Raw genomic sequence first — 15,568 nt, 5'->3', positions numbered from 1 at the left:
CAGAACTGCCATGAGATGTACCGGAGTACCATACAATAAGATTGCTTAAGACTCAGAAAAGACAGTTGGATTTGTCATAACCTGCAGTCTGCAGCCATGGTACACTGCACCTTGCACCCCATTGACCTCAATGTTAATGCGATGTTGCAAATTACTGTGAAGCCCTTGCCTAAAGCCCATTTAACACGGCACGATTATCGTACAAAGTGCTTGTTAGATTCAATGATGTGTACGATACTGGTGCCATGTGGAAGCATGCAGTGAAAGACCAATCTGAGATAAACCGCTGATTAGATCTTTCACGCAGACCATAAAACCCTCGCTGGTCTGCCGCTGAATCAGTTTAAATTGGCAGTTGTTCAAGCTCTGGCCCGCTTCATGCTCCATTCACTGAGTATTGATCCTCCTGTGTAAAAGCACAGGAGCAACCATTGCTGTGACGACTGTCAGCCACTTTAGCGCCCCACAGTTATCCCGTGCAAAAGTGGCTTCAGAGTGTATGTCCTGCCGCAAATTCAATAGATTCTGCAGTTAGAGACCAGCAGTACCATGAACAGGCCCGTTATTCGAGTCCAAGTCTCAATTTTCTGTATTCTATATAGATATATTTCATGTTCATATTATAAATGTTCATCATGTGTTAGGACTAGAGATGAGCGAACGTACTCGGCCACGCCCCTTTTTCGCCTGAGCACCGCTATTTTCGAGTACTTCCGTACTCGGGTGAAAAGATTCGGGGGGCGCCGTGGGTGAGTGGGGGGTTGCAGCGGGGAGTGGGAGATAGAGAGGGCTCCCCCCTGCTACCCCCCGCTCCACCACGCCTCCCCCCGCCCCCCCCCCCCCCGAATCTTTTCACCCGAGTACGGAAGTACTCAAAAATCACGGTGCTCGATCGAGTAATTACTCGAAACGAGTAGGTTCGCTCATCTCTAGTTAGGACCTATAACGGTATCAACTTTTTTTTGTCATCCATATTTTGGCTGAATGGGGAAAAATTCAGCAGAAAAGCTGACAGGAGCTCATAAATCTACATAATCCACTTACTGAGGAGAATCTGTGACTCTTCTCTGCTGTATTTAGTGGTTACTACTCACCTGGGCAGTTACCTGTAGGAATCTCCTCTTCAAACTCCTGTTTGACCGTCACAATTGTTACAACATCATTAGTATCGGTCAGATCTTCATCCTGATACAAAAGCTGTGAGACAAATATTGTAAAAGTCAGCAGACGGTTGGAGAAGCCGTGTGGAAGGTTTTACATGACTACAAACAATCATTATCATCATGATTAGTGATCTGCGATTAGTGGAGTAATTGGTTCATTTTAGTATTCGTCCAATTTCAAAAAAATCCTCATAGATTAGGATGGTCGTTTCCGACTCCCATTACAGTCCACGAGTATAAAAATCGGATTCATTAATTTGCTTTCCAGAAGGCCCCTAATGCAGCCAAAACCCCCCAAACTCCTTCGAAACATTGGTCAAAATAGTGTACAGTGCCCCCACTTTATGCGCCAAAAGAAGCATGCTTGGTGTGGCCAATCAAGTCCTACTCTGGTCAGATGGTCCCCCACTAGACAAATGCCACCTGATCAGCCCCATCACAAAAAGCACCATTAAAGTTCTCCGGTCAATACGACAAGAACTGGCAGAGAAAGACTCACTACCCTCAATGACCCCTGAGACCTTAATCCCAGCCATCCTTGCTAACAGCCCATGTAACGCAGGGGGAGTCTGGGACAAACTTAAAGGCCTCACGATTCTTGATATCCTAGAGGGGCCCAAATTCACTAACCAAGCCCAACTTGATGCAAAATTTGCCCACCTTGATATAGATTTCTTGGGCAAAGCGGCACTTTACCACTCCCTACTAAAGCTCCAGAGATCTAACTATGGCAAACTAAGGGACCCACTATGGTTCGAGACATATATCTCGCTACCCTCGCGCCCAAAGAGATTGATCACACAACTATATAAAAGCCTTCTTCTACAAACAGCATCTGAGAAGCCCTGGTTCCTCAGAGAATGGGAAAGGGAATTGGGGCTTAACCTTACCAAAGAAGAAACCCTTCGGGTATTGAAAAACTCACATGGCTTCTCCAGATGTGTACGAATTCAGGAAAATTCATACAAAATTCTGTCCAAGTGGTATAGAACTCCGACAGCTATATGCAAAACAAAACCTGATACTTCGGACAGATGCTGGAGATGCGAAAAAGAGAAGGGAAATGCACTTCACATATGGTGGGACTGCCCGAAGATCAGACCCTTCTGGCAGTCGGTTACAGACTACATCAATAAAATCTGCCATACGTCATTCTCCTTTAAACCAGAAGAGGTTCTGCTTTGGCTGCCTACAGATAGATTTAGACCCTCCAATAAAAGCCTACCCACCATCCTACTAACAGCGGCAAAGCTACTTATCCCACTTTACTGCAGGGAATAACAGATCCCGCAAGTATCCCAATGGTTCGAGAGAATAGCCCAAATATTCTGCTTCGAAGAAATACTCGCATGGGAAAACGGAACAAGGGATGAGTTCCCATCCCTCTGGACGCCGTGGATTGTGTTCCGAGAAAACAGAAATGACCAGGAGGACTAACATAATAAATAAGTATCTATGTATACTATTGGAAGCTCTCCCTATTTCTCCCATTGAGTAGATAGACAACGTGCTTGCCATGTATTACTTTGTTGTCCCCCCCCCCCTCCACCCCCTTCCTCACCCAAATCCCACCCCCATTTCTCTCTTTTTTTTTCCTCCTCCCTCTCCCCGCCCCCCCCCCCCTACCCCCTGATCCTCAGCCAGTTAATAGATTCTGAGAAATAAAACAGATGTCTGTTGTACACAAATCTTATGCGATAACCACGAAACTACGAATGCATATATGTAAATGTAAGCCTTGCGTGGCTATATTGTCGCTATTTTCTGGCACCCTTAAAAGTTTCAATAAAAAGAAATTGTTTAAAAAAAAATAAATAGTGTACAGTGGTATAGAGGTCAATTGTAGCACAGGGTTGTCATCAAAAACAAAATAGGGTCTCCAATATCTAAATTAATTGAGTTTTACTGCTCATTTTAAAAGTAATGTCATTAGTTTTACAAGGACAAGGACAAATCCTGCACGGTGAACACAACACGGCATGGGCCTATTCTAAAGGAACAGATGCAGAGCTACAAAGATTTTGATACAGAAGACAGCAGATGTGCTGCTTGTTTTAAAGGCCAGGAATTAAAACTATATTGGGCATTATATGTGAACGCTGCTATCCCTAAATAATCCATTTAATCGTCCTGTAGATGGGAGATGAAGCAGCAGAGATACTGTTCCAGAGTCTGGTTAATTCTCTCAGTCTGGCCGACTGCAGATGAAAGGCAGAGAAAAGACTCACAGTAGTTCCCAGGGTCGTGCAGAAATCTCTCCAAAACTTTGAGAAGAACTGGACCCCTCTGTCCGAGACGATAATTCCATGATAGATCCAGAATTCCATCTAGTCGGAAAACTTCCCAGATCATCAGTGTGCTCAGCAGAGAGAATCTTTTCAATGCGGATGAAGTGATCCAGCTTTGTAAGGCAGTCCACAACAACAAAGATGGTAGTCATTTCTTTCAAGGAGGCGAGTTCTCTATAAAGTCCATCAATATAGATCTCCATGGCCTGGACGGGATTGGCAGAGGTGGTAGGAAACTCATGGGGTCTTGTTCCAGGCACATACAGCACAATAGGTGACATCTCTTCACATCCTTTCTGCAGTCGGGAGGAAAGCAAACAGGAGTTCTAGCGTCTTTGTGACCCCCAAGGTGACTGGCCACCTTGGAATCATGGACCAGTTTGAGGACTTTGAGTCAACCAGACGTGGGCACATATAGTTGGTGTTCTTGCCTCCAAAGTCCATTCTTGAAAGAGAGCTTCACATCCTTAGAAGGACTACTAAGGAAAGGGTCACTTTTGTATCCTCCCTTAAGCTATGTTAGGAGGTACTCAGAATGCAGGATACCTAAAAATTTATTTGGGGACAGAATGGTGTGGTCTGTATTTGCCTTCTTTACAGGCTCCGAAAATATCCTAGACAATGCATCTGCCTTGCCATTTTGGGAATCGGGGCAGTAGGACATAACGAAATTGAACCTGGAGAAGAGCAGAGCTCATCGTCCTTGTCTTGCAGATAACCTCTCGGCAGTGCAGAGAAATTCTAAATTTTTATGGTCAATAAAAGTACCTTTATGGGATGAGGAGCGCCTTCCAAGTGGTGCCTCCATTCGATGAAAGCCACCTTAATGGCCAGAAGTTCCTTGTCTCCGACATCATAGGTTTTCTTCGTGGGTGATAAGGTGTAGGACAGAAATGCACACAGATGTAATTGCATCTTATCTCTGACTCATTATGATAGGATAGCCCCCACAGCGGTGTCGGAGGCATCCACCTCCATGACAAAAGGCAATTCTGATCTTGGGTGGATCAGCACTGGTGCTGAAGTAAAAAGAGTCTATAGTTTCCCCAGAGCGATTTGTGCCTTTGGGAGCCAGGAAAACGTGTGTGCATTCTTTGTGAGGGAGGTGATAGAATAGATGACTTTTGAGAAGTCCTTGATAAATCTTCTGTAGAAGTTTCCGAAACCAACCAAGCGCTGTACTTCCTTCAAATTTCTTGGAATGGGCCAATCCAGGATGGCTTTAATCTTGCTGGGGTCCATACTTAAGTCATCTGGGGAGATAATTTATCCCAAGAATTGCTTTTAGGTCTGTTCAAACTTACGCTTCTCTAATATGATGTAGAGGTTATTCTTTTGGAGTCGTTCCAAGACCACCTGAACATGCCTGCAATGTTCCTACAAATTCTCAGAGAAGAGGAGGATGTCGTTGAGATATGCCACTACAAATTGATCCAATAGGTCTCGAAATAGGTTATTGATAGAGTGCTTGAAGGTAGCGGGAGCATTGCAGAGACCGAACGGCATCACTAGAGATTTGAAGTGTCCATATCTTGTTTTGAAAGCAGTCTTCCATTCATCTCCAGGGTGGATACGTACCAGATTATATGCCCTTATATGTCCAGTTTAGTAAGGACCTTGGCTTCCCAAAGCCTCTCCAGCAGCTCTGGGATTAACAGGAGAGGATAGAGATCCTCAATAATCTTGTTTAGTTACCAGTAATCAATGCACAGTTGCAGAGTAGAATCTTTCTTTCCAACTAGGAAAATGGGTGCTCCTGCCGGTGAGAAAGGCGGTCAGATGAAACCCTTCTTTATATTTCTATCCAAATATTCCCGAAGGTTCTTCAACTCTGGTTCTGAGAAGTTGTAGATATGCTCAAATGGGATAGAAGATCCAGGGAGCAGCTCAATAGGACAGTTATATGGCTGGTGAGGTGGCAGCTGATTAGTTGTCTTCTTGCTGCAAACATCCCTGAACATCTGGCAGTGAACTGGTAATTTCTCAAAGTCCTGTTGACCATCCTCAAGGTTTTGTACTGGTTTAGGGTTGGATGGTGCCATCTAGCAGTTTTCCTTACAGTATTCTGAAGGGAAGGCAATGGTCCTGGTTTCCCAGTTGATAGAGTGATTATGGGTAGAGAACCAGGGCATTCGGAGAATCAATGGAAATTTAGGGGATGAGATCAGATGGAAACTGTTTCTTGATGGTCAGGGTTCATGTCGAGCTACAGTTCAATTGTCTCCTGTATGGCGGGACCCAAGGACAACGGTGACCCATCCACAATTTCCATATCAATCGGTATGGGCTTAGGTTTGGTTACAATGTTTTTGCCACTAGTGAATGTTAAGTCCATGAAGTTTCCTCCCGCTCCATAATCCAACATTACTGAGCACTGTGTCTTCTGATTGTTGTTGTCAGTCATTTATGACCCTCGGAGACCCTAATGGCTTCCTCCCACCATGTTTTTCGGTTTTGCACTGCTTCTTTCAGTTGGTTGATATCCATGCCAATATCAGTTTTGACAGTATCAAGCCATCGTGTTCTTTGGCGGCTAAGTCTTCTTTTACCATTTATCTGTCCAAACATTATAGATATTTCTAGCAACTCTGCTTGAATTACATGGCTAAAATACGTGAGCCTGAGCCAGGCCATCTTCCCCTACAGTGATATATTGGGTCTTATATGATTTAGGACTTCTTTGTTGTTGCTCTTGCTGTCCAGGGTATACACAACAGCTTTCGCCAACATCCCAGCAAGAACGCATCAATCCTCCTATCAGCTTTTTTCGCAGTCCAGCTTTCACACCCATACATGGCTATGGGGAAAACCAGACAAGCTTCTATTTCTGCAAGCAGAATTGTGTCATCTGCGTAACAGAGATTGTTGATGTTTCCGCCAGCTATTCTCACCATGGTTTCCAATTCGTCTAGGTCCATTTTCCAGATGATCGCTTCAGCATATAGGTAAAATAAGAAGCATAAGAGGATGCAGCCCTGTTGGACACCTTTGCCAATCCCAAACCAATCTGTGTCCCCATATTGTATTCCCACAGTGGCGTCTTGATTGGTATAAAATGATTTTATCAGCTTGACTAGATACCTGATACACCCAACTCATGTAGGGTGTGCAACAGCTTATCATGGTCAACGCAATCAAAGGCCTTGATGTAGTTAATGAAGCACATCCTCACCGGAATCCGGCCTGCGCATCAGGGAGTGCTGCTTCAACTACTGGTCTGTCTTTCCCGTATAATTATGAGAAGAAACTTGCTTGCATGCGGAATGAGGGATTTTGTTCGGTAGCTGGAACAATTCTGGGAGTCGCCTTACTTTGGTATAGGGATGAAGCCAGATCTTTTCCAGTCCTGTGGCCATTATAGGGATTCCTATACTGCCTGGCACAGTGCTGTGAAGGGGATTCACTGGTACTAGCAGCAATAGATCTGCCAGTATGTTATCTATGCTTGGTGCTTTATTTTTGGCTAGTTGTTTCATTGCCATAACCACTTCTGACTCCATAATGGAGGGCTTCAAATCCACAGTCTCCACATCATGCAATGGTCCAGGTATGCGATTGCAGGCATATAGTTCCTCTGTGTATTCCCTGCACCTATCCTTGATACCCTGTTGGTCATTCAGTTCCTTCCCGATCATGCAGCTGCGTACCATGAAACAGATTACCACGGAAGGTGGCAAGTTCTTCTTCAATAGAAGTGTTCAAACAAAGGCTGGACAAATATTTGTCTGGGATGATTTAGTGAATCCTGCCTTGAGCAGGAAGTTGGACCAGATGACCCTGGAGATCCTTTGCAAGTATACTATTCTATGAAAGGTTTTTGGGCCATCTTGACCGGTGACACTAGGCCTAAGATATGGTCTTTCATGGCTTCTGCTTCGAATTGTTTGCAATGCCCATTCCTGTCCATTTCCTCGTCTTTCCTTACTGCTCACTGAAAATCGTCATTTAGTTGCAGAACTTCATCTTTGTTGCCGACCGCCTTTGCTGCTCTTCTTTAATTGGCTATTCAGAGGGTTTGCTCAGACAACCAGTAGTGTTGTTTTTCCTGCTTCTTAGGTGTAATGCTTACTGGCTGTTTCCATAACTGTGGACTATATATCATTTCATAGTTCATCTGGCTGCTTTTCCGATGTGGCAAGCAGTTCAAATCTGTTTACTACCTCAATAGTGTATGATTGGGGGATTTTTAAGGTGTCAGATTTTCTCAATGGAGAGCCTTTCTTAATTCTGCAGAATTTAATCTTGAACTAAGCTGCAAGGAGTTCATGATCAGTACCGCAGTTGACCAGGAATCGTTTTTATTGCAACGACTGAACTTTGCCAACGATGAAGACACAGGATGTAATCAATCTGATTTCGTTGGAGGCCATTGGGAGATGTCCATGTGTACAGTGGGTTTGAGTTTCATAAACCATGTGTTTGTTATCCTGAGCCAATGTTCTTTGTAGAACTGTACCAGGTGATCACTAGCTTAATTTCTTTCACCAAGCACGAATCTTCCTATGATCGTATGCTACATATGGCTAGGTCATGGGAAATTCGATTTTCCCACAATTTTCACCAAAAATCAGTGTGAACAATCCCGATTTTATTTTACAAAAATCAGGACAAGTTTAGCACCTGGTCAATAAAGATCAGCAACACTAATCATGACGACTGAAAATGACCTGACAGGAGTAGTTATCTGAGGCATATAGCTGCAGTCCTAGAAGCCGGACATAAATATTAGATGGCGGCTCAATGACCCCCTCAGGAACCTCATACACATGTATATCCGACATGGCTAGACATGCTGCACATTGTCTCAGTGGAGAAGATCAGCGGCTACCAGACACATCCGCTGTTTGTCTCGGGGGACAAAAAGGAGCAGATAGATATAAATCCAACCTGTTGGCTCATTATTCCCACCAGCAGTCTCCACCGCCAGAGAACTGGGAGAAGATCCAGCCAACATGTAATGTCTCTGGTCAGCGGTAATCCTGCCATATCCACCAGCCTCATCACACAAGTTGAAGACATCTAATAAGACTGAAGACAAGAGCTTCACAGCCTTCTACAGATCAGAAGGACATCTCCATCTACCTGATGGTCCTGTGGAAGAAGAAGACGGGGACATCTCTCTGGTGGGCTTCTCTTACTGGATGGGACTGCAGGAAACACAGACAGACACTGAAGTCATTCTTTACATACAGATAATAAAGTCCTCGTGTATTTAGTCCTGTCTATTACCTGGTGATGTGAGCGGCTGGCGGGTCTCCATCATGGCCTCCTTGTACAGATCCTTGTGACCTTCTAAATACTCCCACTCCTCCATGGACAAATAGACAGCGACATCCTGACACCTTATAGGAACCTGACAACACAATATACAGTCATTACCCAGAAGCCTCCAGTGCTGTTACTGTATAATGTCCCAGCATTCCCTTCAGCATCACCTCTCCAGTCAGAAGCTCAATCATCTTGTTGGTGAGTTCTAGAATCTTTTGTACATTGATGTTTTCATGTATTGGGGAGTGAGGGGGGGGCCCAGTGATTGGGCTCAGGGGTCTTCCCTGTCTATCACACGCAGGGGCCCGACAGCCATCACTAGAGGTCTTCTTCACTACTGTGTAATCCTGTATATGGGGAGACAGTAATAAATATCACTACAGACATTTCCAGAGTCCATCACCTCTCCAGTGACAATCTGTTCCTACCATAGATAAGAATGATGTAATGTGACATCATCAGAATCTCTCCTCTCTCCAGTGACATAGTTTGTTATTACCATGGATAAGAATGATGTAATGTGACATCATCAAAATTTCTCACCTCTCTAGTAAGCTGGAAGATTATCTCTAGGGTGAGATTTAATATATTCTCTGCCATCTTGTTCTTGTCCTCTTCCATGCTTGATTTTCTGTATTTCAGAAACCTGAAAAATTAGCCAATGTAAAAAATGCCCAAAAATCACTTTAAAAAATGGAGCAAGATTTTGCCATGCTGATCTCCAGAACAGGATTCTTGTATGCAATCTGACTGTAACTATGGGGGTCACTTCTCCCCTTGCAGTGACGGGAGCATGCTGGGAGCGCTGGCGGAAAATGCACGGTCAGTGCTCCATTCATTTCAATGGAGCTGATGGTAATACCCAAATGGGTGCTTGTTATGTGTAGTGGCCCAGAGTTGGGTCCCTCCAGCACTTCAGAATTTGCATGTTTTGTGTACATCTCATGTCACTGTATGTAGTGTCAAATGAAACAGGGATACCTGTATTAACACAACAGTTCATGAAAGGGTTAATGTCTGGTGATGTCTGGAAAATGTATCGTTTTTGTCTAATTAGGTGTATTGGTCTGTCATGGCACATAAACTGTTAAGTTTCAGAATGCAATAAGTGTATGTATTTCTATCTTGATTGAACTATTGAACCCTACATAGAAACTAAAATTTATGCTGTGTAGTATCGGAATTACGGATTAAAAGATAAGAGAAGTCAACAGGAAAAAAAGCAATACTAAACGGTGTTAACATAATGACGTAGTTAATCAACAGAAATAGACTATAATGAAATAAAAAATACCCTAACTGCAGCTATTTCCCTGTCTAGACAAGCTGTAAGAGCTTCGAGAATGTTTTGTAGAGGTCAATAAGCCTTATGATCAATAATCTTTGAAACCTTTGTAATAATAACCTTTGTATGATAACGCCCTCTCTCTCTTTCTGTCTAAGAATGTGTAATGTCTTCAATTAAACAGAATTCTTGTGAGGTGAGTGCTTCAGGTTATTCATAATTACTGCTAGCAATCTTCAGATCATGGGCTTTTATATCTACCAATTTGGCACCTGAAAACGAGGTCATCAGATCGGTACCAGTGGGGTCCGATAACAGGTCTATGTGCATGCAGTGAGGTGTGCCCGGTAACTGTAGGAGTAGGAGGCATTAGAAAGTTGAAGCTTTTAGAGAGAAGGAGTAGGAGAGAAGAAGTGGAGGAGACAATGGAGATGGAGGAGTGAAGGGTTGTGTAAAAGAGATTGCCTCAAGAGAAGTGTCCATCAGATAACTGCAACTGAGGATGTGAGCCTTGAGAGAAGAACTGTACTTTAATTGACCCAACACAGGGAACGTTGGTGTCACGATGACAAACAAGAACTACTTTAAGGTAACCAAGGTTACTCCATGTGACCTTCTTTTAGTAATGAGGTCGGACTATTAGTCACCCATCTAGAGGAGACAGTAAAGCCACCCATGACCTACTGCTATCTTGCACCCTGCTGTCTCCTTGGCGAACGCTCTATATGTATCTCAGCAGTCCCACTGACAACAAATGGAGTATTAGTGCAGTTGCGTGACCAGCGCTCCATTTACTCTTCTTGCAGTGAGAAGCATGGTGGACACGGGATTCCCAGTTCTGAGATAGGCAGGGATCTCAGTGGTGATCCCACCGCTCAGCAGGTTAGCTGCCATCTACAGGACGCAGCGCGCTCTGCGATGGATTTTTTTCTTGCCTTTATCTTCAGGCTTTTCTCTACAACTTCACAAATACCGGATAAAAACATGGATTAAGTCATTGCAAAATAAAAGATACCGCCAAAAACGCTTGTGAGGACAAAAAAAAGATTGGAAAATATGTTTAACCGCACTTGGCCCCGTGTATTAAAGCTATTACGGCAGAGCGATGGAGGCAAGAAGCCGGAGCTTCCATGTTAGTGCCAAAAGGGTGACTTTTTGGAGGTATTCACTGCGCAGTTTTCTTTAAGTGGGTGTGGCATAACGGCCCTCACATTTTCCTAATGTTACAGACCAATATGGCTTCAGTAAACCTGCCGTGTTCATTGTGAGTGCGCTGCGATTTGTGAGGAAAAGAACCCTCCCACTGCATGACTGAACGGACGTTATTCCCGCGCGTCTAAGATAACTAAATGACATCGCATCACATGAAACTTCTCACGTTCCATCAGAGGAGCAGAGAAGGGGAAGTGAGAACGGAATTAACCGTTCTCGTTGTTTTCCCCACTAATTTCCAAGATTTGGGGTTTTTAAAAAAAGAAAAATGAAATATTTTATTTTACTAAAAAACCATGTGACATCCACGGGGAAAACAACGAAAACATTCAGTTCCATTTGTATTTCCGTCTCTCTACTCCTCTAACAGAAATGGTCAGCGGCGGCCGACACCAGTGAGAACAAGCTGTACGCCGGCTTCATACGAGTGTAGCTCACGCCTTGGCGCTATTAATGAGGCGATTCATATCCGCATACAGAGATGAGCCGAGCTGCCGATGTGCAGCATTATACAGGGTCTCCTCGCCTGCTGCACAGCCCCGCTGACTTCTATGGGGTCTTTGCTGCACAAATACGTAGAAGGATAAAGCAAGTTCAATCTTTCTATGCACAATTGAAATGCGAGCGCCAAAATCCGGACAGTGACATCACCGGGCTGTAGTCTGTGCATACGGCACCAGACAGTGACATCACCGGGCTGTAGTCTGTGCATACGGCACCAGACAGTGACATCACCGGGCTGTAGTCTGTGCATACGGCACCAGACAGTGACATCACCGGGCTGTAGTCTGTGCATACGGCACCAGACAGTGACATCACCGGGCTGTAGTCTGTGCATACGGCACCAGACAGTGACATCACCGGGCTGTAGTCTGTGCATACGGCACCAGACAGTGACATCACCGGGCTGTAGTCTCTGCATACGGCACCAGGCAGTGACATCACCGGGCTGTAGTCTCTGCATACGGCACCAGGCAGTGACATCACCGGGCTGTAGTCTCTGCATACGGCACCAGGCAGTGACATCACCGGGCTGTAGTCTCTGCATACGGCACCAGGCAGTGACATCACCGGGCTGTAGTCTCTGCATACGGCACCAGACAGTGACATCACCGGGCTGTAGTCTGTGCATACGGCACCAGACAGTGACATCACCGGGCTGTAGTCTCTGCATAAGGCACCAGACAGTGACATCACCGGGCTGTAGTCTGTGCATACGGCACCAGACAGTGACATCACCGGGCTGTAGTCTGTGCATACGGCACCAGACAGTGACATCACCGGGCTGTAGTCTGTGCATACGGCACCAGACAGTGACATCACCGGGCTGTAGTCTGTGCATACGGCACCAGACAGTGACATCACCGGGCTGTAGTCTCTGCACACGGCACACGCCAATATGTTCGTGCGAACCCGCGAAACAGTAAGACCAGAAACAACATGAGCCGCAGAATAAAGGCAAGGTACTTTTTTTTTTAGATCAAAGTTTAGCCAGTTCTGAGGGGGTTAATAATAATCTGTCCTCGGGGTCGTGAGATGAGGGGCCACACATACCTCCGTCTGCACAGCTAGACAGCTGCTTCCAGGACCTGTGATGATGTCACTGTCATGTGATCAGTCACGTGTGTGGGAGGGGCCTGGGATCACATGACCAGAGGGGTGATCAGTGTAAGCAAGAGTCTGCTAAGCTCCTCAGGAGCCGCTAACAGAGATGTGACCCTTCATGAGAGGAAAACCCTCTGCTGCCTGCTGTATACAACTTACCGGACTACACATTACATACACAGCTCTGCTACACCGTACACATTATATACACAGCTCTGCAACACCGTACACATTACATACACAGCTCTACTACACCGTACACATTATATACACAGCTCTACTACACCGTACACATTATATACACAGCTCTGCTACACCCTACACATTATATACACGGCTCTGCTACACCGTACACATTACATACACGGCTCTGCTACACCGTACACATTACATACACAGCTCTGCTACACCCTACACATTATATACACGGCTCTGCTACACCGTACACATTACATACACGGCTCTGCTACACCGTACACATTACATACACGGCTCTACTACACCGTACACATTACATACACAGCTCTGCTACACCGTACACATTATATACACAGCTCTACTACACCGTACACATTACATACACAGCTCTGCTACACCGTACACATTATATATACAGCTCTGCTACACCGTACACATTATATACACAGCTCTGCTACACCATACACATTATATACACAGCTCTGCTACACCGTACACATTATATACACAGCTATACTACGCCGTACACATTATATATACAGCTCTGCTACACCGTACACATTATATATACAGCTCTGCTACACCGTACACATTATATACACAGCTCTACTACACCGTACACATTATATACAGAGCTCCGCTACACCGTACACATTATATACACAGCTATACTACGCCGTACACATTATATATACAGCTCTGCTACACCGTACACATTATATACACAGCTATACTACGCCGTACACATTATATATACAGCTCTGCTACACCGTACACATTATATACACAGCTCTACTACACCGTACACATTATATATACAGCTCTGCTACACCGTACACATTATATACACAGCTCTACTACGCCGTACACATTATATACACAGCTATACTACGCCGTACACATTATATATACAGCTCTGCTACACCGTACACATTATATACACAGCTCTACTACACCGTACACATTATATACACAGCTCTACTACACCGTACACATTATATACACAGCTCTACTACACCGTACACATTATATACACAGCTCTACTACACCGTACACATTATATACACAGCTCTACTACACCGTACACATTATATACACAGCTCTACTACACCGTACACATTATATACACAGCTCTACTACACCGTACACATTATATACACAGCTCTACTACACCGTACACATTATATACACAGCTCTACTACACCGTACACATTATATACACAGCTCTACTACACCGTACACATTATATACACAGCTCTGCTACACCGTACACATTATATACACAGCTCTGCTACACCGTACACATTATATACACAGCTCTGCTACACCGTACACATTATATACACAGCTCTACTACACCGTACACATTATATACCCAGCTCTGCTACACCGTACACATTATATACACAGCTCTGCTACACCGTACACATTATATACGCGGCTCTACTACACCGTACACATTATATACACAGCTCTACTACACCGTACACATTACATACACAGCTCTGCTACACCGTACACATTATATACACAGCTCTGCTACACCGTACACATTATATACACCGCTCTTCTACACCATATAAACTCATCAGGAGAGCTTTAAACTAGAACAATATGGGAAGGGAAGTGAAAGGTCAGGTAAAAATATACAGCTAATTAATACATTTGAGACCCTAGCTTTTAGAAGTAGAAAGAAAGAACAAAGACAAAAAATTCAGAAGACAAGTAGAGGAGCAAGAGACACCGATCACAAACTAAGATGTTTTTACACAAATGCACAGAGTGTCAGGACCGGCGGCTCTCAGGGCCTCTGTGCTCGCACTGACGGTCCTACCACCCGGGCTGCAGGAGTGGGGCGCAGGGATGCCCCAATTCTGGTGATCTCCCCTGAACTCCGTAACTTTGGTCACCGCCAGGTTGCTAGGGATGCGGAGAATGCCCCCCCGCCCTGCGTCCCCATTACCAGGACTACCGGGCATGCTACCTCGGTTGCCATCTGTTCAGCAAGGCTAGGGGCAGTTTTCCCAGCGTCTCCATGATTGGGTCCTGCTGCTGTCAGGCTCCCCGCCCCAATCAGCGGCTGGGGTGAGAGTCCTGACAGCATTTAAACGTTTCTGTTCCCTTCTAGCATTGGCAGTGTATGTTTTGTCTCAAGCTACACCTGCGTATCTTTGAATTGATGACCTGTTGTGGCTTGCTGACTTTGCCTTCCTCTGACCCTTTGTACTGCGTACTCTCCCATGGCCGACCTGGATTGCCTGACCCGATTCTGTGTTTGTTAGTTTCCCTGTTTGTCTGTTGTCTGACCCCCTCTAGCATTTCTCTCTTAGTCGTTATCCCTGCCCCACATCCCTAGTAAGCCCAGGGACTGTCACCCGGGAAGAGGGGGGGGGGGGGCAAGTAGGTAGGGACAGGGATTGTGGGTAGTTTTCAGGGACCTCCAGTACCTGGACCCCAGCTCCCTGACACAGAGCATGGGAAACAAACAAGGAGAACTGGAGCTTCTAACACAGGAAGAGAAATATGATGTCATAGGCATCATGGAAGCT

At 45.0% G+C, this 15,568-nt stretch overlaps 1 protein-coding gene across 1 annotated transcript in view; it reads right to left on the bottom strand.

The window, feature by feature from the left end:
* The window catches only part of LOC136628743 (uncharacterized), a 117,767-nt gene extending 104,941 nt beyond the window's left edge, over nucleotides 1-12,826 (bottom strand). The window contains exons 1-6 of the mRNA XM_066604844.1: nucleotides 12,771-12,826; nucleotides 9,263-9,365; nucleotides 8,887-9,066; nucleotides 8,681-8,804; nucleotides 8,534-8,598; nucleotides 1,095-1,197 (exon numbers count right to left, since the gene is read on the bottom strand). Coding sequence (XP_066460941.1) covers nucleotides 1,095-1,197; nucleotides 8,534-8,598; nucleotides 8,681-8,804; nucleotides 8,887-9,066; nucleotides 9,263-9,340 — 550 coding nt within the window. The 5' untranslated portion in view covers nucleotides 9,341-9,365; nucleotides 12,771-12,826. The remainder of the gene's footprint in view (nucleotides 1-1,094; nucleotides 1,198-8,533; nucleotides 8,599-8,680; nucleotides 8,805-8,886; nucleotides 9,067-9,262; nucleotides 9,366-12,770) is intronic.
* Between the last annotated feature and the right edge of the window lie 2,742 nt (nucleotides 12,827-15,568).

This window comes from Eleutherodactylus coqui, chromosome 5, assembly GCF_035609145.1.
Source record: "Eleutherodactylus coqui strain aEleCoq1 chromosome 5, aEleCoq1.hap1, whole genome shotgun sequence".
Classification (NCBI taxonomy): Eukaryota; Metazoa; Chordata; class Amphibia; order Anura; family Eleutherodactylidae; genus Eleutherodactylus; species Eleutherodactylus coqui.
Note: the sequence above shows the minus strand (reverse complement) of the source record. Positions and strands in the feature narration are given on the sequence as shown.